This window comes from Dreissena polymorpha, chromosome 5 (assembly GCF_020536995.1).
Source record: "Dreissena polymorpha isolate Duluth1 chromosome 5, UMN_Dpol_1.0, whole genome shotgun sequence".
Taxonomy (NCBI): Eukaryota; Metazoa; Mollusca; class Bivalvia; order Myida; family Dreissenidae; genus Dreissena; species Dreissena polymorpha.
The window spans coordinates 78,426,792-78,447,618 of NC_068359.1; the positions used below are offsets into that span (position 1 = coordinate 78,426,792).

A 20,827-nucleotide genomic window follows, 5' to 3' on the forward strand; every position below is an offset into this window, starting at 1 on the left:
AAAAGATAATTAAGACAACAAGCCTGCCCTGGGGGTTTGAATCATGGACCCATAGAAGCCAAGGTAACATGCTACCAATCCACTACCCGGAGTATATTAAATTTTATTGTATGTTAATATGCTGCATCACTTATAGACGATTTTGCTATATACTCAATGAAAAGCATTACAATTTTTTTATTATTTTAATTATACATAAACATACATTCAAAATATTTGTTATTTTCCTAAATTGAATATTATTAACACATGTAAAAAAATCTTTTTTATACATTTTTATTTTGCCAAAACGTGCATTGATAATTCGCTTTTATAAATAAATTACCGTCATCTACACATGTTCCTGTCTACGCTCTTGTACAAGTCCAGGTCTCACATAACAGGAACAAAAATTGTTTTCAACTATTACATGTCAAGTTATATAATACCTAAACACTCCAACAGTCGGTATTATTTACAAGCCACTATTATAGTTGCTACACTTGCTTGCAAATCATTTCAGATGACATCAAATTACGCATAAGCGTTTCAACAAAAATCAATACATCTTTAGAAATTTAAAAGCAGTCAACCAAACACTTAAAATTTCTCTGTCGTCATTTGTAGCAACACAAATAAACAGGAGGCAAAAAACAACTTTTCAATAACAAAATTGAACCAACGAATTCCATGTCACATGGCTACAGCCTATAGTTGTTCAGTATAACCAGATACTGTTAAGGGCAAAATTACCGAAGCACAAAGGCTGCCATTGTGCATGGAGGATCAGCCATGCTTGCAATGGCAATGGATAAATGCTTTAGCAGCCTAAGCCGGTTGTCAATTGAAAATCACTGACGTGAAACTTTTTACCATAATGAGAGTTAATTACAACTGTATGCACAGTTAAGCTTCTGTTGAACAAACGATTTCAAAATGGATTCTTTAACTGGCAGTGAGCATTTGTATTAGTCCCTTTGACATAGAGCGAATGAGCAATGCAGTAATTTATAATATCCATTTTAACCTATAGCACTTAAGATACATATTTTGACGCATTTGTAGTCCCATAGAAATTTAAATAAAAAAACCCAAACTTTCTTACTAAATTCAAGTTGTAAAGGCTTCATTTCAAACCCTTAGATACTGATGAGCAGCAAACAGCATAAAACATAAACAGACTGCGAGTTACTCGCAGGCTGTTCTTGTTTTATACCGTTTGCCATTTTCACTTTGCTTCTGAGTGTGAAAGGGTGAACTAGCCCAGAGCATTTGTATTAGTCCATTTTGCAAAGAGCAATTAAGCAATGCAGTGATTATAACATCCATTGAACTATTTTCAAATAATATAATTCTGCCTGTTACTGTGGAACCTGAGTATAATTAAACAAGATACATTCCCTGAAATGCCACATATTTCCAAAACAGAAGAACCTGTACGAGCAAAGTTATTGTAGATTCATGTATTTTTGGATGATTTTCTAAATGACTGCCCATGATAAAAAGCTACGCACAGCTCTGTTGCACATCCTCTTACACAGATACATAATTATTACTAAAATATTTTAACAAGTAGCAGACATTGATTTGATGTCAACTGTTAACAATATTTGAGAACAATCAGACGTATATAAATTGAGCCTCAGAAAATGATGTTGACTTATAAACTATAAGACGGCTTAACATAAAATTTTGAGACTACAAATTCAATATTAGAAAAAAGGGTTATAATTAAACTAGTAATAGTAATAATTCCGTTCTCTACAATCACCAACACACAAGGATCAATTGACTGCAAGTTTATATGAGATCCACCCATAATTTAAAAGGAGTTGAAAACAAAACAAGGGACAAAATTGTCACAAAACCAGGTTTTCAATTTGAAAAAAGTCTGATACAGGGAGACAACTCAAACTGAACTGATTGATTAAAATTAACCCCCTTTGTTTCAAAATACATCTATTATAAGTCGTGGTGACCTTGACCTTGGAGTTATTGACGTAATTCTTTTGTGTGACACACTGTTCAATGATGGTGAACAAATGTTTCAAATGATTTTAAAAATCTCACAATGAATGACATAGTTATGGCCGGGACAAGCTCATTTATGGCCATTTTTTATCTTTAAACTCAAAGTGTGACCTTGACCTTAGAGATATCGACGTTATTCTTTTGCGTGACTCACCGTCTTATGATGGTGAAGAAATGTGCCAAATGTGTGACCTTGACCTTGGAGATATCGACGTAATTCTTTTGCGCGACTCACCATCTTATGATGGTGAAGAAATGTGCCAAATGATTTTAAAATCTCACAATGAATGACATAGATATGGCCCGGACAAGCTCATTTATGGCCATTTTTTACAGTTGAACTAAAAGTGTAACCTTGACCTTGGAGATATCGACGTAATTCTTTCGCGCAACACACCGTCTAATGATGGTGAAAAAATGTGCCAAATAATTTTAAAATCACACAATGAACGACAAAGTTATGGCCCGGACAAGCTTGTTCCGCCTGCCCGCCGACATTCGCCAATCTAATAACCATTTTTTTCCTTCTGAAAACCTGGTCAAAAATGTTGGGACTATAAATTATATAGTGGCAAAACAATAGGCTATAACTGCACGTAGACCTTGTCACAGCACAATCCAGATACAACAGTAAGTTTAAATCTACTTCCACAAGCTTTGGGACCTTCACACAGACAGACAGAAAAATGCTTCACTGGTCCAACTGTACTTGGGGTCATGATAATAAAGTCATTAAGACTTTATATCTAACTATATAAACTAGAGCCTTGTCACAGACGTGACGTATACCCCCACATGCTGCATTGACACAGACTATTTTTCATCCTGTCTTCACAAAACAAAAGAATCTAATTTATGGCGATTTTTAAGAATAATTATGCCATTATCATTTATGGCCATTTTGACCTTTGAACTAAAAGTGTGACCTTGACCTTGGAGATATCGACATAATTCTTGTGCGCGACACACTGTCCAATGATGGTAAACAAAAGAGCCAAATGATTTTAAAATCTCACAATAAACTACATAGTTATGGCCCGGAAAAGCTCATTTATGGCCATTTTTTACCTTTGAACTCAAAGTTTGACCTTGACCTTGGAGATATCGACGTAATTCTTTCGCGCGACACACCATCCAATGATGGTGAACCTATGTGCCATATGCTTTTCAAATCTCACAATGAACGACATACTTATGGCCCGGACAAGCTCATTCATGGCCATTTTTGACCTTTGAACTCAAAGTGTGACCTTGACTTTGGGGATATCGATGTAATTCTTTCACGCAACACACCGTTCAATGATGGTGAACAAATGTGCCAAATTATTTTAAAATCTCACAATGAACAACATAGTTATGGCCCGGACAAGGTCATTTATGGCCATTTTTGACCTTTGAACTTTAAGTGTGACCTTGACCTTGGAGATATCGACGTAATTCTTTGCCCAATACACCGTCCAATGTTGGTGAATAAATGTGCCAAATGATTTTAAAATCTTACAATGAATGACAAAGTAATGGTCCACACAAGCTCATTTATGATCGTTGAACTCACAAGTGTGACCTTGACCCTGGAGATATCGACATAATTCTATCGCGCGACACACCGTCCAATGATGGTGAACAAATTTTTCAAATGATTTTAAAATATCTCAATAAATGACAAAGTTTTGGCCCAGACAAGCATTTGACCTTTGAACTGCAAGTGTGACCTTGCCCTTTGTGATATCAACGTACTTTTTTCACATGACACACCGTCCCATTATGATAAACAAATGTAGCAAGTCATTTTTAAATCTAATGATAAATGACATAAATATGGTCCGGACAAACTTTCAGCTTAAAACACATTTTTTATGCAAATATGCCAAACATATATCAAAATGATATGAAGCAAAGTTAGTTTAAGAAGTATTTAGAAACCTTGAGCCCACAAAAAAATGAACCTTATTATTGATTAAATGTATTGAATAATTATGCAATTTTATAAATCACCAGCATGCAATTACCATAATAACCTTTCAAATGCTCTCAACCGTGGGTCTATTAACATGGTTTCCCAGTTTATTCACGATCATAACAATTGCTTATGTGAGACAAATATGCAGCCATAGTTTCACAAACAGGGTGGCTATTGCATTATTTCTAACAGAATTTAATGATGCTATCGGAGTTTCATGTATGAAAAATCAAATTATAATTGTATCAAATTAAGATCAAATTATATGATTCATTAACAAAAATGTGTGCTTCAAAGTTTCACGGATTTTTCTAATAAAGACATGAACTGAACTAAATATCCATTGGTATATAGATTAAGACAAGCAAATTCATTAAATTGATATCCCCCGACAATATGCTTCTGGACACAAAATGTTATATTTGAAAGCATATTTCAAGATACAAAGGGCCATAACTCTGTAATTAACAGATGGTGTACAATGCCATTTGGCGTGCATCATCCTGTTATCCATTTATATACTCATACCAAGTTTCAATGAAATCAGCCAAAGCAATTCCAAGATATGGCTCCGGACGGACGGACGGAAAGACAGACAACGCCAAAACAATATCCCTCCACCTATGGCGGGGGATAAAAAGTTTATAACTATAACTCAATAAGTGTGGCATTAAAAGGGAGGAAAACAGCTAATGGGTAAAAAATTACACCTCTGTTCTTTAAATTAATATCCCTAGAAATGTCATTTGTTATCAATAACATCAGGTGAAACTTCCTCTGAAATATAATTTCCACATGCTTCTTTTCCCAATATTTGAACTTGAAGGATAGGGCCCTGTTTACCAGGCCATATGAGCTGCAGTTTGTGAAAACTGGGCTTAAATGCCGCAGGCAACAATCCAGGTTAAGCAGAAAGTGTTGTCCCTGATTAGCCTGTGAAGACTGAAATCCCTGATTAGCCTGTGAAGACTGAAATCCCTGATTGCCTGTGAAGACTGAAACAAGCTAATCTGGGCCGACATTTTACGCACATACATTGGCCCAAGTTTTCCCAGAAGAACCCTCAAATAAAAACCCATGCTAGATATTTGGTTACATACACGTATGAACAAGCATAAAAATCCCTGCTTTACTATTTGTAACATGTGTCTTGTTCTGAGAAAACTGGGCATAATGCATGTGCGTAAAGTGTGCAGTCTGCACAGGCTAATCAGGGACGACACTTTCCGCCTAAACTTGATTTTTGTAAGGAGGGACTTCCTTGAAACTAAAAATACCATAAAAGTGGAAAGTGTTGTCACTGATGAGCCTGTGCGGACTGCACAGGCTAATCTGGGACGACACTTTACGCACATGCAATAAGCCCAGTTTTCTCAGAACACGACACATATGAATAATCCTCTATCGCCATGCTCCTGTACCTGTTGAGGATCTTGCTCACACAGCCATGTGACACCTGCAGCTGTCTACTGATCTCACACGGCCGTATCCCCTGCAGGGCCAGCTGTAGGATCTGGACCCTAAGGTGGTCTGGCAGGGGACGCCCGTTAGTAAACTCGCGCCCGTACTGGTTGATGTTGCGGGCTGCAATTGAATAATCATAAGTGGGATAAGTCTGCTCCTCTCTGAAAAACTGCTTGTTTTAAAGAAAGGGACAAGCTTTGATTAAAATTGTGTTTAGTCCTCCAGAACAATAGCACTTAACAGAATTATAAATATAATGGAGTCCAATTAGAGACCAATCTTGCAAAAATATGTGAACTAGGTCAATGGTGTCTTACAAGCTGATGTACCAAAGTAAGCATGGTTTTACCATTTACCACTTAGATACGCATGTTGACGCATGTATAGCCCTTAAAAAGTTAAATAAATTAAAGACCTTTCTAACTATGTTTTAAATGCTTTAGTTCCAACTCATAGATACTGATCAGCAGCAAACAGCATAAAACCTGAACAGACTGCGAGTAACTTGCATGCTGTACTGGTTTTATGCTGTTTGCACATAGCCATTTTCACTTTGCGTCTGAGTGGGAACGGGTAAAATCAACTAAGCTTATTTTCAGCTGATAAATGCTCTTACCGTTCTCAGCCTCTGCATTTCTTTGTTTTTCGTCCATGTCCTCAATAGACGACACCATCGGCGACAATTCCTCCGGAGACTTCTTGCTGACCTCTCGATTGCCATTGGAAACGGACGGGCTGACCTTTGTGCCCTTGCCACTTGAGGTTACCATGGTGACTGGGACTGCGTTGCCCTCGGATACCACGCTGAGGTCAATGACCTCTGACTGGGTGGCAGGGGTTTGGGCTTGTTGCTGTAAAAAGGTCCAGCAGCCAACAATTATTATGTTAGTACCTTTAACCAAGCGAAATTGTTTTTTTCTTTGAAAATTGAATTTACCAGTACTTACAAATATATTAAAAATAATGTCTGAACCTTTTTGAAAAAGATTCAGATTTCTGACTTGATTTATTTGACCTAACTGCCTGTTTAAACATGTTTTGCTGCTTGTCTGTACGCTAGTGTTTGTCAAACATTTAACTTCATGGTTGAGTACACCAACGAGCAATTTACGTACGATTCCACTAAATGGCGTACATTAGACTTAAATCGGCACCAAGTTTGCTATTGCGCAATCGGTACACAGTTTTTAATGAATGTAAAATGCTAAACAATTTTTAATTGAAATGTGAGCATATAAAACTGCGCTTAACACTTTGCATGCTGGGAAATTTATCGTCTGCTAAAATGTTGTCTGCTGAATTTCTAAAATTAGCATTTTCTTCCATTTGTTTCAAAGAATGAGTATCAGAATAGCAAACATTTTGGATCCTGATGAGACGCCACATTCTGTGGCATCTCATCAGGATCCAAACTGTTTGCAAAGGCCTTTAAATTCGGTTCCAGCACTGAAAGAGTTAACATATTGGTAGTAAAAAATTACTTACGCTCTGCTGCATCAAGATCTGCTGCTGTATCTGCAGGTAGTTGAGGTACTGCTGCTGCAGCAGGAACTGGTACTGTGCCGGCGCCAGTGTCACCGCATGACCGTCTGTGGTCGTCAAGGTGATAGGCATGTTGGGAAGGCTGCTCAGACCCACCAAGGAATTCATGGCCTGCTCTACAGCACTTGCTGCACTTAAAGGATTGGATAGGGTAACCGTGTCAGTGTCTGATTTCTCGTCAGTGAGCACATTTTCAATGATGACGTCAATTTTTGACGTGGCGACACTACTATGGTTTTCAGTGTTTTTCTCTTTATGTTTGTGATCGTCATCTTTTGTTGTAATGTTCATTTCTGCATCGCCACATTCTGAAACACTGTTCTCTTCAACCATTTCCCCATTGATGTCATTATCGCCGTTCTCTGCGATTAATAAAGCACTGGTCTCAATTTGTTGATTGTGAGTTGCCTTCAACAGAGTATCATCATCATGAGGTGGCAAAACCACACGTGGAAGTTCAATAATGTCAGCCTCATTGCTTAAGGGCGGAAGCTCACTTTCGAGAGGCAACTCTACCTTTGTTGCCATTTTCAAAGGAAAACAGGAATACTGCAATATTGGTTATTTTTCATGATTTCTGGCTCAGTAGGAAAAAAATGTGCAGGCTTGGTAAGGTGAAGGTTATATGTTCTCGTTTGTGGAATCTGAAAAGAGAGAAAACATATTGATTATGTAGTAGTTATGCAAACATTAAATTAGTTGACCACAGTGTGCATGTACTGTGGCGAGTGTTGGTGAATTATGGTGACTGGTTATGCACAACAGCAAGAGGTTATGCACTGAAGCAAGAGGTTATGCACTAAAGCTTTAGAAGTTATACACTGAAGCAAGAGGTTATGCACCAAAGCAAGAGATTATCCACTGAGGCAATAGTTTATGTCCAAGTGAAGAAATTATTCCAAAGGAGAACTCAGAGTAATACACCTTATTCCTAATGTTTTCATTCAAAGGCACATTTATATTATATTTATTGCATCATTTATCTCAGCTAACATGCAGTAAATAATGTACTATAATAATCACTTTTTATAGAAGTACAAAAATTAATGGTTTCGGAAGAATGAAGTTTGCTATTTTTTATATTTAAATAATTTGAACATAAATAATTATCTATCAAAATATTGCTGTCCCTAATCTTAGCTTATATACAGCATGTATGGCTAACCAAGCAAAGCTGGAACTATCAAGAAATCTTAACCAAACACGGTAAATTAATTCTATTTAACCCGACACGGTACATTAATTGTTTACGGAGTGTATAAAAATATTGAAATACTCAAGAAAAAACTTACATGCATACTCAAATTCTCCACTTTACGAAACACAAAAGAAAGTCATCTAAATTCAAATGAGTTTATCCAAATTAAGCCTACCTACCAATAACAAACATCAATTAATTTTGAGAGTACATGCTTGATTTCGCCTCAGTAACTGAACATGCATTAATGTAGAAGCTTTACTATGGCCACTCAAATCCACATATTTGTTTCTTGTCCTGATTCATTCATTAAGATTGTTCTGAACACAAAAAATCACAGTAGCACCGTGGATATAAAACCATACATGGATTTCAATAGTGTTTTTTTAACTTGACATAAAGATGAGATCTAAAAATATCCCTTTTATATCACAGATTAAGCTGAATAGTTAACCCATTGCATGCTGGGAAATTTGTCGTCTGCTAAAATGTCGTCTGCAGAATTTCTAAAATTAGCATTTTCTTCGATTTTTTTCAAAGAATACTATCAGAATAGCAAACAGTTTGGATCCTGATGAGACGCCACATTCTGTGGCGTCTCATCTGGATCCAAACTGTTTGCAAAGGCCTTTAAAATTCAGCTCCAGCGCTTTAAGAGTTAAAAACGGGATTTCAACAATTTTTAGAAAACCCATCTAATCTCCAGGTACAAATGAAGCTGACCTTTTTTATAAACCAATGACAGTTTCATATAATAATAACGGTTGAAATGTAATGTGATTATGAATTTAAATCCGTGTGCTATAATTGTAAAGGCAAATTTGTGTTTTTTCCCCCAAAATCTGGCTCTATCCGGAGCAAGTGTATTGTGCCTTGCTGTCGACAATGTGCATGTGCTATATTTTCTTTATTTTCATCTGTGTCTATAGATTTTTCCTAAGTCTTTCAGTGCTAGAACCAAATTTTGAAGGCCTTTGCAAACAGTTTGGATCCAGATGAGATGACACAGAACGTGGCGTCTCATCAGGATGCAAGCTGTTTGCTATTCTGACAGTATTCTTTGAAAAAAAATCGAAGAAAATGCTAATTTAAGAAATTCAGCAGACGACATTTTAGCAGACGACAAATTTCCCAGCATGCAAAGGGTTAATTTTTTCTCCGTGCCTACATAAGAATTGCAATATCAATAACTAAACTATAATATTGTCACGAGAAACAAGGGTCTGTGATTGCAAACTAAACTGTTCTAATGTACTCCCTCTACCCACATTTAAACTTTGTCAAAAACATTTGATAGGTGACACACAAAAACATCCTTTATTCTGTATATTTTTGCACAGATTACATAGAAATTGATTTACATGGGACTTGTTGAGTGCATTATAATATCTGTTTGCTTCCCTGTTGTTACTAGAAAACTGATGCTGAAATTTGACACAAGATGCTTCTTTTTGTCAGTGCTGTTTAGAATTGCCTGTCATAGATTAAATTAACATTGTGTAACTATTGACATATTTTAACCAGTGCAATGATATTGAGAGGATTTTGTTGGTATTATGTTGTTAATGAAGTGTAACATAGTTTATAACCTTAGTAGAGATCCTACTCCCCAAAAGTAAACTCCTCACCAAAACACGCATTTGTGAAAAATAACTAGAGATGAAGATGTTGTGTTTCACACTCTTCTTCAATCTTTCTGTCCACCAGAAAAAAACTTAACAAGACTATTGCCAAAAAAACAATGATGTCCCCTACCGTTGAAACCCCACCATTTTCAGCAATATTTCTTGTCTATTTGTTGCCATAGTAACAAGAAATCTAGACATAGACACAGTGGAGGCTGATCAACAAGAGACATTGGTTTATGGCTATTATGTTGAGTTTTGCCTTGTTTTACATGTGGATTTTAATTTTCAAATAAATATTTTAAATTCACATTGATAAAGTTTGCACAAAGGTCTCATACATGTACAATGTCTTTATAACCCTTTGCATGCTGGGAAATTTGTCATCTGCTAAAATGTCGTCTGCTGAATTTCTAAAATTAGCATTTTCTTTTATTTTTTTCAAAGAATTCTATCAGAATATCAAACAGTTTGGTTCCTGATGAGACACCACGTTCTGTGGCGTCTCATTCGGATCCAAACTGTTTGCAAAGGCCTTCAAAATTCGGTTCCAGCACTGAAAGGGTTAAAAATTAAAACAAAAATTTCCTTAAACTGTATTAAAGAAATGTTTGAAGTCAAACAAAAACAAAAGCAATATGTATAGTGACACAGAGCATTATACAGAAAACCAAAACACAACTTTGATGTGTCCTTCTCTCTTGCTCAAGGGCCATTACGGCTTATTAAACACCGTGGAAGGCTGACGCTAAGTCAGGCCAGTACAAATGAAGAAAATCACTGAGCTGTGAAAACTGACAGTCAGTCAGTCTTGTCTCTGTAACATGAAAAGATTGGTATGCAACCAGAGGCTATTACATTACAATCAATCTTAGGTAGAGGAAAGTTGAGGTACACTGAATATAATCACCACCCCAGGTGAAGTCATTTATAATTACTTTTACATGTAACATAAAAGCTATTATTAACATCTTTTTCTTTTAGTTTCACTGCTGTGAAATTAGACCTTTGTTAAACATGATAGGTTGTTTAAGATGTTTCACCTAACTATACTTAAACAGTACTAGGAAGTACTTTACTAATGTTACAGTCTCCATTCTACGTTACTTAACCCTTTGTTTTTTTTATTTGATAACTTTCAAATGTCAATGTGTGTACCTTAATTTAAATCAGGATATATGCTGATCATCTTTTTTAAAGAAATGTGTTGTTTCAAATAAAAGAAACAATGAACTTTAAATTAAGTTGCATATTAATTATTAATAATAATTTTTCTGTTACAGCAGTATCTTACTTAAAACGTTATCTTTATATACTTTTGATAACACTCCAAAAATACTTAAAATAGAAATGTGATCTGTAATATACTTGACTAGTGAATTGTACTTCATTTTGAACTGCTTTCTGCATTAAATATTAGCTGAACAATACTTATAATAGGACTTCAACTACATATATATAGTTTCCTTATATTTGAGTAGTTATAGTAAGACATTATCAGTCCACAAGTGGTTTACAAACCAGACATGAAAATGAATTTTTAATTAAAGATAAAATTAAAAATAAATAGATTATTTTAATTAAAATACTATAATGACTATAACCATTAGCTATTTCATTCTCTTTCACGATTGACTGTCATAAAATGTCAGATAACTGTCCCAATAACACATAACAATTTTTAATTTAATGGTTTCTGTAATGAGATCACTTTGTATAAGATCATAAAAGATAAGATCTTTTGGTCATATTTAAATCATCTTATATGGTGAGTAGGCAGCTCCTGTATGCACACAATTTTGACATCATAAATTCAACCATTTGAAAAGGTGCACATTTTTATCCTTGCAGCTAAGAAAACAATTTGAGTCTGGCACTGGGAAAACGGGGTTTAATGCACATGTGTAGTGACTTGTCCCACATACCTCAGGGACGACTCTTTCCATATTAATGGCAATTTACCTTTGAAGGAAGTATTATCTTAACAAATCCAGTATTGTCTCCCCTGATAAGCATGTGGAGACTGCAAAGGCTTATTTTGGACAACACTGCGATAAGCCCTGTATTCCTACAGCAGGATGGACAACACTGCGATAAGCCCTGTATTCCTACAGCAGGATGGACAACACTGCGATAAGCCCTGTATTCCTACAGCAGGATGGACAACACTGCGATAAGCCCTGTATTCCTACAGCAGGATGGACAACACTGCGATAAGCCCTGTATTCCTACAGCAGGATGGACAACACTGCGATAAGCCCTGTATTCCTACAGCAGGATGGACAACACTGCGATAAGCCCTGTATTCCTACAGCAGGGACAACACTGCAATAAGCCCTGTATTCCTACAGCAGGATGGACAACACTGCGATAAGCCCTGTATTCCTACAGCAGGATGGACAACACTGCGATAAGCCCTGTATTCCTACAGCAGGATGGACAACACTGCGATAAGCCCTGTATTCCTACAGCAGGATGGACAACACTGCGATAAGCCTTGTATTCCTACAGCAGGGACAACACTGCAATAAGCCCTGTATTCCTACAGCAGGGACAACACTGCGATAAGCCCTGTATTCCTACAGCAGGATGGACAACACTGCGATAAGCCCTGTATTCCTACAGCAGGATGGACAACACTGCGATAAGCCCTGTATTCCTACAGCAACACTGCGATAAGCCCTGTATTCCTACAGCAACACTGCGATAAGCCCTGTATTCCTACAGCAACACTGCAATAAGCCCTGTATTCCTACAGCAACACTGCGATAAGCCCTGTATTCCTACAGCAGGATGGACAACACTGCGATAAGCCCTGTATTCCTACAGCAACACTGCGATAAGCCCTGTATTCCTACAGCAACACTGCGATAAGCCCTGTATTCCTACAGCAACACTGCGATAAGCCCTGTATTCCTACAGCAACACTGCGATAAGCCCTGTATTCCTTCAGCAGGATGGACAACACTGCGATAAGCCCTGTATTCCTACAGCAGGATGGACAACACTTCGATAAGCCCTGTATTCCTACAGCAGGATGGACAACACTGCGATAAGCCCTGTATTCCTACAGCAACACTGCGATAAGCCCTGTATTCCTACAGCAGGATGGACAACACTGCGATAAGCCCTGTATTCCTACATCAGGATGCACAACACTGCGATAAGCCCTGTATTCCTACAGCAGGGACAACACTGCAATAAGCCCTGTATTCCTACAGCAATACTGCGATAAGCCCTGTATTCCTACAGCAGGGACAACACTGCGATAAGCCCTGTATTCCTACAGCAGGATGGACAACACTGCGATAAGCCCTGTATTCCTACAGCAGGGACAACACTGCAATAAGCCCTGTATTCCTACAGCAGGATGGACAACACTGAGATAAGCCCTGTATTCCTACAGCAGGGACAACACTGCGATAAGCCCTGTATTCCTACAGCAGGATGGACAACACTGCGATAAGCCCTGTATTCCTACAGCAGGATGGACAACACTGCGATAAGACCTGTATTCCTACAGCAGGATGGACAACACTGCGATAAGCCCTGTATTCCTACAGCAGGATGGACAACACTGCGATAAGCCCTGTATTCCTACAGCAGGATGGACAACACTGCGATAAGCCCTGTATTCCTACAGCAGGGACAACACTGCAATAAGCCCTGTATTCCTACAGCAGGATGGACAACACTGCGATAAGCCCTGTATTCCTACAGCAGGATGGACAACACTGCGATAAGCCCTGTATTCCTACAGCAGGATGGACAACACTGCGATAAGCCCTGTATTCCTACAGCAGGATGGACAACACTGCGATAAGCCTTGTATTCCTACAGCAGGGACAACACTGCAATAAGCCCTGTATTCCTACAGCAGGGACAACACTGCGATAAGCCCTGTATTCCTACAGCAGGATGGACAACACTGCGATAAGCCCTGTATTCCTACAGCAGGATGGACAACACTGCGATAAGCCCTGTATTCCTACAGCAACACTGCGATAAGCCCTGTATTCCTACAGCAACACTGCGATAAGCCCTGTATTCCTACAGCAACACTGCAATAAGCCCTGTATTCCTACAGCAACACTGCGATAAGCCCTGTATTCCTACAGCAGGATGGACAACACTGCGAAAAGCCCTGTATTCCTACAGCAACACTGCGATAAGCCCTGTATTCCTACAGCAACACTGCGATAAGCCCTGTATTCCTACAGCAACACTGCGATAAGCCCTGTATTCCTACAGCAACACTGCGATAAGCCCTGTATTCCTTCAGCAGGATGGACAACACTGCGATAAGCCCTGTATTCCTACAGCAGGATGGACAACACTGCGATAAGCCCTGTATTCCTACAGCAGGATGGACAACACTGCGATAAGCCCTGTATTCCTACAGCAACACTGCGATAAGCCCTGTATTCCTACAGCAGGATGGACAACACTGCGATAAGCCCTGTATTCCTACATCAGGATGCACAACACTGCGATAAGCCCTGTATTCCTACAGCAGGGACAACACTGCAATAAGCCCTGTATTCCTACAGCAATACTGCGATAAGCCCTGTATTCCTACAGCAGGGACAACACTGCGATAAGCCCTGTATTCCTACAGCAGGATGGACAACACTGCGATAAGCCCTGTATTCCTACAGCAGGGACAACACTGCAATAAGCCCTGTATTCCTACAGCAGGATGGACAACACTGAGATAAGCCCTGTATTCCTACAGCAGGGACAACACTGCGATAAGCCCTGTATTCCTACATCAGGATGGACACTACTGCGATAAGCCCTGTATTCCTACAGCAGGGACAACGATAAGCCCTGTATTCCTACAGCAGGATGGACAACACTGCGATAAGCCCTGTATTCCTACATCAGGATGGACAACACTGCGATAAGCCCTGTATTCCTACAGCAGGGACAACACTGCAATAAGCCCTGTATTCCTACAGCAGGGACAACACTGCGATAAGCCCTGTATTCCTACAGCAGGATGGACAACACTGCAATAAGCCCTGTATTCCTACAGCAGGGACAACACTGCAATAAGCCCTGTATTCCTACAGCAGGATGGACAACACTGAGATAAGCCCTGTATTCCTACAGCAGGGACAACACTGCGATAAGCCCTGTATTCCTACAGCAGGGACAACACTGCAATAAGCCCTGTATTCCTACAGCAATACAGCGATAAGCCCTGTATTCCTACAGTAGGGACAACACTGCGATAAGCCCTGTATTCCTACAGCAGGATGGACAACACTGCGATAAGCCCTGTATTCCTACAGCAGGGACAACACTGCAATAAGCCCTGTATTCCTACAGCAGGATGGACAACACTGAGATAAGCCCTGTATTCCTACAGCAGGGACAACACTGCGATAAGCCCTGTATTCCTACAGCAGGGACAACACTGCAATAAGCCCTGTATTCCTACAGCAATACTGCGATAAGCCCTGTATTCCTACAGCAACACTGCGATAAGCCCTGTATTCCTACAGCAACACTGCGATAAGCCCTGTATTCCTACAGCAACACTGCGATAAGCCCTGTATTCCTACAACACTGCGATAAGCCCTGTATTCCTACAGCAGGATTCTGTATTTTTAGACAACCTGTTAGTAACAAATGATTTCCAAAGATGCAAATAAATGGCCTGAAAATAAGAAGTTCCGAACTTGTAAAATATTGTTTGTGATAACGGCATCAAGTCAATTTACAAACATTTTTTGCTCTGGCTTGTGGTTTAATTCTAATTACTTAAAACTCAAAAAAGTAAATTGAATAAGACAATGCACAAATTGAAAAGTTGCACTGGATTTTTAGGTTAGTCTTTCAAATCTTTTTTTCAAACTCTTTGCAACTTTTGTTTGACTCATCAGATTAATTTATTCATTAACTTATTTTGTGCACACTCCAAAAAACAAACCTGTGAGTGGTGGTATGCTTTTACTTGTTTAAAAGGCATATCTAAAACAGCGTTTTTTAATCATTGAATAATCTTACAATACATTGAACAATTAATCATTAAACCGCTATACATCTTATTGAACTGTGACGAACATACTGTTCTTTATGCATTATTGGTTTTCTCCCCTGATCAATGCAAATATTTTGTACTTCATTGGTCTTTCTTTGTAAAACATGGCAGATAAGGCATGTTCAATTATTTTAGCAATGATTTTAAATTATTGATTAGCACAAATTGTGGAATTTGATGCAAGAAATTCCAACTGAAATGTTTGATAAATACTGATAGTCTTATGAACAGAATACTCAACCACTTAAAGGGACACTTACGACAGTATTTCCTTAAATTAATTTAAATAACAAATTAATGGGCACTGATGAGTTTCCCCCGACTTTGTCCTATTTCCCTAAATACATACTTAGTACATAAATATTTATGTAATTTCATTCTTGCTTTCCACTGAATACTTTTAATGAAAATCATACATTGATGAAAAATGAAAACATTAACATTACCAATAACAATGCCCCAAAACTGTTTTTCAATCCATGGTGCACATGTGATTTTAACTAATAGTGGAATATATACCTAACATCAAAACAGATTAAAATTTACAGCATAAAACAAATTATCTATCCGCTAGTGTTATAATCTATTGAGTTTTACTTTTTTTATTACCTTAAAATATAAGTAAATAGACTCACCTGAATTGTTAGGCAGTATTTTATACATGGAAAGTAAGATTCTTGATACGATTTTCTAAGAATTTAACATTTATTTTGCAATAAAAACGAAAAAAAAATCCCACAAATTTCTGCAACAAAATTTCAACAAAGTTTCAACCAGCAAAAAATGTGACGCAAACAATATCTTGAACAAATCCTGGCTTTATAATTCAACCGTGTTCATAAAGTACAAACATGCAACAGTGTGAGCAGTGGGCCGTGAGCAAGTCACAGCTCATGTTTCTCAATACCACAATACCTATGTCGGACTACTTTAAAATCTTTTAATTTGCTGCGTGTGCCTGCAGCTTGTCACTGATACGTGGAAAGTCGGTCCAGCGTATAAAATGTGGCGGCTTTTATTAATATTTAATTGCCTGAGTTATTAAACCCTGGATAGCAAGTAAAAAAAGTTGACTTACATCTGTCATTACATTACTGAATGATTGACCGTCAAAATATGAGTTACGCATAGTATTAGGTCTTTAATGCCTTAAAGCAATTATGAACAAATGTTGATTGCAAACAAAACATTAATGTGGTACAGAATAGTTATAATTCGTATTTAACCATTATTGTAAAATTTATAAGTTTAGACAATTATGAAGACTGACCACCTTAAAAAGAATGCAGTAACACTTAATAGACTATGTTTTAGTATAAAACTAATATTTTAATTTAAAATACAAATATAGATATTAACTTTGAACAGTAAGTTTTATTATAGTTAATAATAAACATGTACATTGAGAGAACTGTGATGCAATTGTATTGTAAGCAGACCAAATTATTTAGAATTTTGCTGTTGTGTTTCGTAAATGTATGAAGTTGTATAAAAGCATTACACATGATTTCAAGTTCAATGACTGCATTAGTGAATATTTATTTATACGCCTTAGGATACAAATATACATTCTAACTGTGAAATGCTATACGCGGGCAACAAACCATCCTCAAGTTAGTAAGTGTCTTTCCTTCCTTAATTATAGGACATAAGCTGTTTGCGTGATTTCACTCAGAACATATGCAACCATCCAGCACAGAAAAAGCTGGTTCCCAGAAAAGATCTACATATATCCTAAGCTGCCATTACCCACTATGTGATGATGGTTAATAAAATGATTTTTTTTAAAGATTTTAAGTCTTAATTTATAATACATTTTTTGCCAGTACACCATATAACAAATCAAATTATAGCCAAAGTTTCATCTGGTACTTAATCGTATAAGAACCAAAGAGTCATTATTCTGCTAAATCAAACATAATAGTTATGGCCCTTGGTCAGTGATTATTTAGTGACCATTTAAACATACAAACAGATATTCAATTGACTATGATTCTGTAGTTGTTGTATAAAATCGGATGAGATAAAACGCTTGCGAATATAAATTTTGATTGTTGTCTTCGACAGTTTTATGTTTTCACGCGAGACTAATAAACACTGTAGGCGGAATTTTTGAAAATAAAATTGCAGTTAGATACTTTTATTTTTATTTCATTTTGACATAAAATACTGTTGGCGGTCCTGTAAATCAATTTATTAAAAAATGTTGGCCTTAGTATATGTTCAAAACTAGAGCTTTGTCACAGACGTGATGAAATGATACCGGCCCACATGCGACATTGACACAGAATATTTTGCATGTTATCTTCACATAAAACAGCATACACCATGCTTAATGTTTAAAACGCACTAAGTGAACCCGTGTCCTAGTTTTTGACCCGACCCATATTGTAACTTGACCTAGACATCATCTAGATACAACATCCTACCAAGTTTGGTGAAGATTGGATAAAAACAACACTTAATACGGACCGACAGACCAACCGACCGACCGACAGACAAGCTCACTCCTATCTACCCCTCTAAACTTCGTCGTGGGGGTATAATGACCAAGAATACTTTTGTGTATAGCTTTATTTCAATATTTGTAGTTGATAAAGAGTAGGTACTTTAACACAAATAATCACCCATATTTTTAAGTACAAAAAGCCTGATGTTAACTCTCCTTAATTGCAGGTCAGAGTTATGGAACTTGATCAGTGACCTCACATGATGACCCTGAACACATGTGTTAGTTTTAAGTGAATACTTGTAATAGAAACACTGATAAATGAGTAGCGTTCTGAGAAAACTGGGCATAATGCTTGTGTGTAAAATGTTGTCCCAGATTAGCCTGTGAAGTCTGAACAGGCTAATCAGGGACGACACTGTCTGCTTTTATTACATTTTTCGTTTAAATGAAGTTTCTAATCTTAGCAAAAATCCAATTTAGGCGGAAAGTGTCGTCAACACTTTACGCACATGCATTATGCCCAGTTTTCTCAGAACACAACTCAAATGATTACCTTAACAAGAGCATTAGTCAGACGTTACAAAGAATGCCGTTATTTATAGATCTCATCATACAATTCAGCAATTTATAATTTCACACTCTAATTTACACTTATTTATATTGCATACAATTAATTTAGAACTCTTAAGATAAATATAGGAAAACTTCCAAAGTTCTTTTTCAATGTTCAATTTTTTAAATTAGGAGTGTTTCCCACGCATATTTTTTTTTATCAATCAAGTTCATATCATCCATCATCAATAACAAATAAAATAAATCCATGCCCTTAGCCTGACTGAATTTCAATTTGTGATAAAAAACAACAACAATACATTGTAAATACAACTTTTATAAACTAATTTTATAAAATTGTGAAAACTATCATAATGTTCATACTATTGAACAAAAAAAGCTTTTCTGTATTTCTTCTTTTAAAGGTATACTTAAGAAAAACAGTTTAAAGTCAATTAAAACAAGAGGGCCATGATGGCCCTGAATCGCTCACCTGACTAACCACATACAATCCCAGCCCAGATTTCATCAAGATAAACATTCTGACCAAATTTCACAAAGATTAGATGAAAACTGTGACCTCTATTGTCTACATTAGGTTTTTCTATTATTTGACCTGGTGACCTAGTTTTTGACCAAGTTGTTCCAAATACAATCCCCACCCTGATTTCATCAAGATAAACATTCTGATCAAATTTTATAAAGATTGGATGAAAACTGTGACCTCTATCATCATTATGGGCTTGTTGTGACCTCTATTGTCTACACAAGGTTTTTCTATTATTTGACCTAGTGACCTAGTTTTTGACCTAGTCACCAAGTTTTTGACCTAGTGACCTAGGTTTTGACCTCAATATGACCCAAATATAATCCCAACCCAGATTTCATCAAGGTAAACATTCTGACCAAATTTCATAAAGATTGGATGAAAACTGTGACCTCTACTGTCTACACAAACAAATTGACGGTTTTTCTATTTTTTGACCTAGTGACCTAGTTTTTGACCCCAGATGACCCAAATACAATCCCAACCCAGATTTTATCAAGATGAACATTCTGACCATATGTCATAAAGATTGGATGAAAACTGTGACTTCTACTGTCTACACAAGGTTTTCTATTATTTGACCTAGTTTTTGATCTAGTGACCTAGTTTTTGACCCCAGATGACCCAAATACAAACCCAACCCTGATTTCAACAAGATAAACATTCTGAAAAAAATTCATAAAGATTGGATGAAAACTGTGACCTCTACTGTCTACACAAACAAATTGTTGACGTTTTTTCTATTATTTAACCTAGTGACCTAGTTTTTCACCGAGTGACCTAGTTTTTGACCCAAGATGACCCAAATACAATCCCAACCCAGATTTTATCAAGATAAACATTCTGACCAAATGTCATAAAGATTGGATGAAAACTGTGACCTCTACTGTCTACACAAGGTTTTCTATTATTTGACCTAGTTTTTGATCTAGTGACCTAGTTTTTGACCCCAAATGACCCAAATACAATCCCAACCCAGATTTCATCAAGATAAACATTCTGACCAAATTTCATAAAGATTGGATGAAAACTGCGACTTCTATTGTCTACACAAGGTATTTCTAATTTTTTTACCTATTATGTGACCTAGTTTTTGACCTAGTGACCTAGTTTTTGACCCCAGATGACCCAAATACAATCCCAACCCAGATTTCATCAAGATAAACATTCTGACCAAAGTTCATAAAGATTGGATGAAAACTGTGACCTCTACTGTCTACACAAAGAAATTGTGGACGGGAACACTCACACACACACGCACGCACGAACATACGGACGCCGGACATCACACGGTCACATAAGCTCACCATGTCACCTCCTGACAGGTGAGCTAAAAGCACACAATATTGTTTGAATGATTTTTTTAAATTTCGGATCATAAACTTCCTTCATGAAAAACATATGCTATATTAAAACCCCCAAACCTTA

The 20,827-nt window shown here is 37.2% G+C and overlaps 1 protein-coding gene across 3 annotated transcripts in view; it reads right to left on the reverse strand.

Annotated features, from left to right (window-relative positions):
- The window catches only part of LOC127881431 (uncharacterized), a 67,763-nt gene that overhangs the window by 23,113 nt on the left and 23,823 nt on the right, over positions 1 to 20,827 (reverse strand). For all 3 annotated transcript variants that reach the window (XM_052429315.1, XM_052429317.1, XM_052429316.1), the window contains 3 exons: positions 6,920 to 7,620; positions 6,051 to 6,285; positions 5,392 to 5,554 (listed from right to left, as the gene is read on the reverse strand). In XM_052429315.1, the coding sequence (XP_052285275.1) occupies positions 5,392 to 5,554; positions 6,051 to 6,285; positions 6,920 to 7,504 (983 nt within the window). In that variant the 5' untranslated portion in view covers positions 7,505 to 7,620. The remainder of the gene's footprint in view (positions 1 to 5,391; positions 5,555 to 6,050; positions 6,286 to 6,919; positions 7,621 to 20,827) is intronic.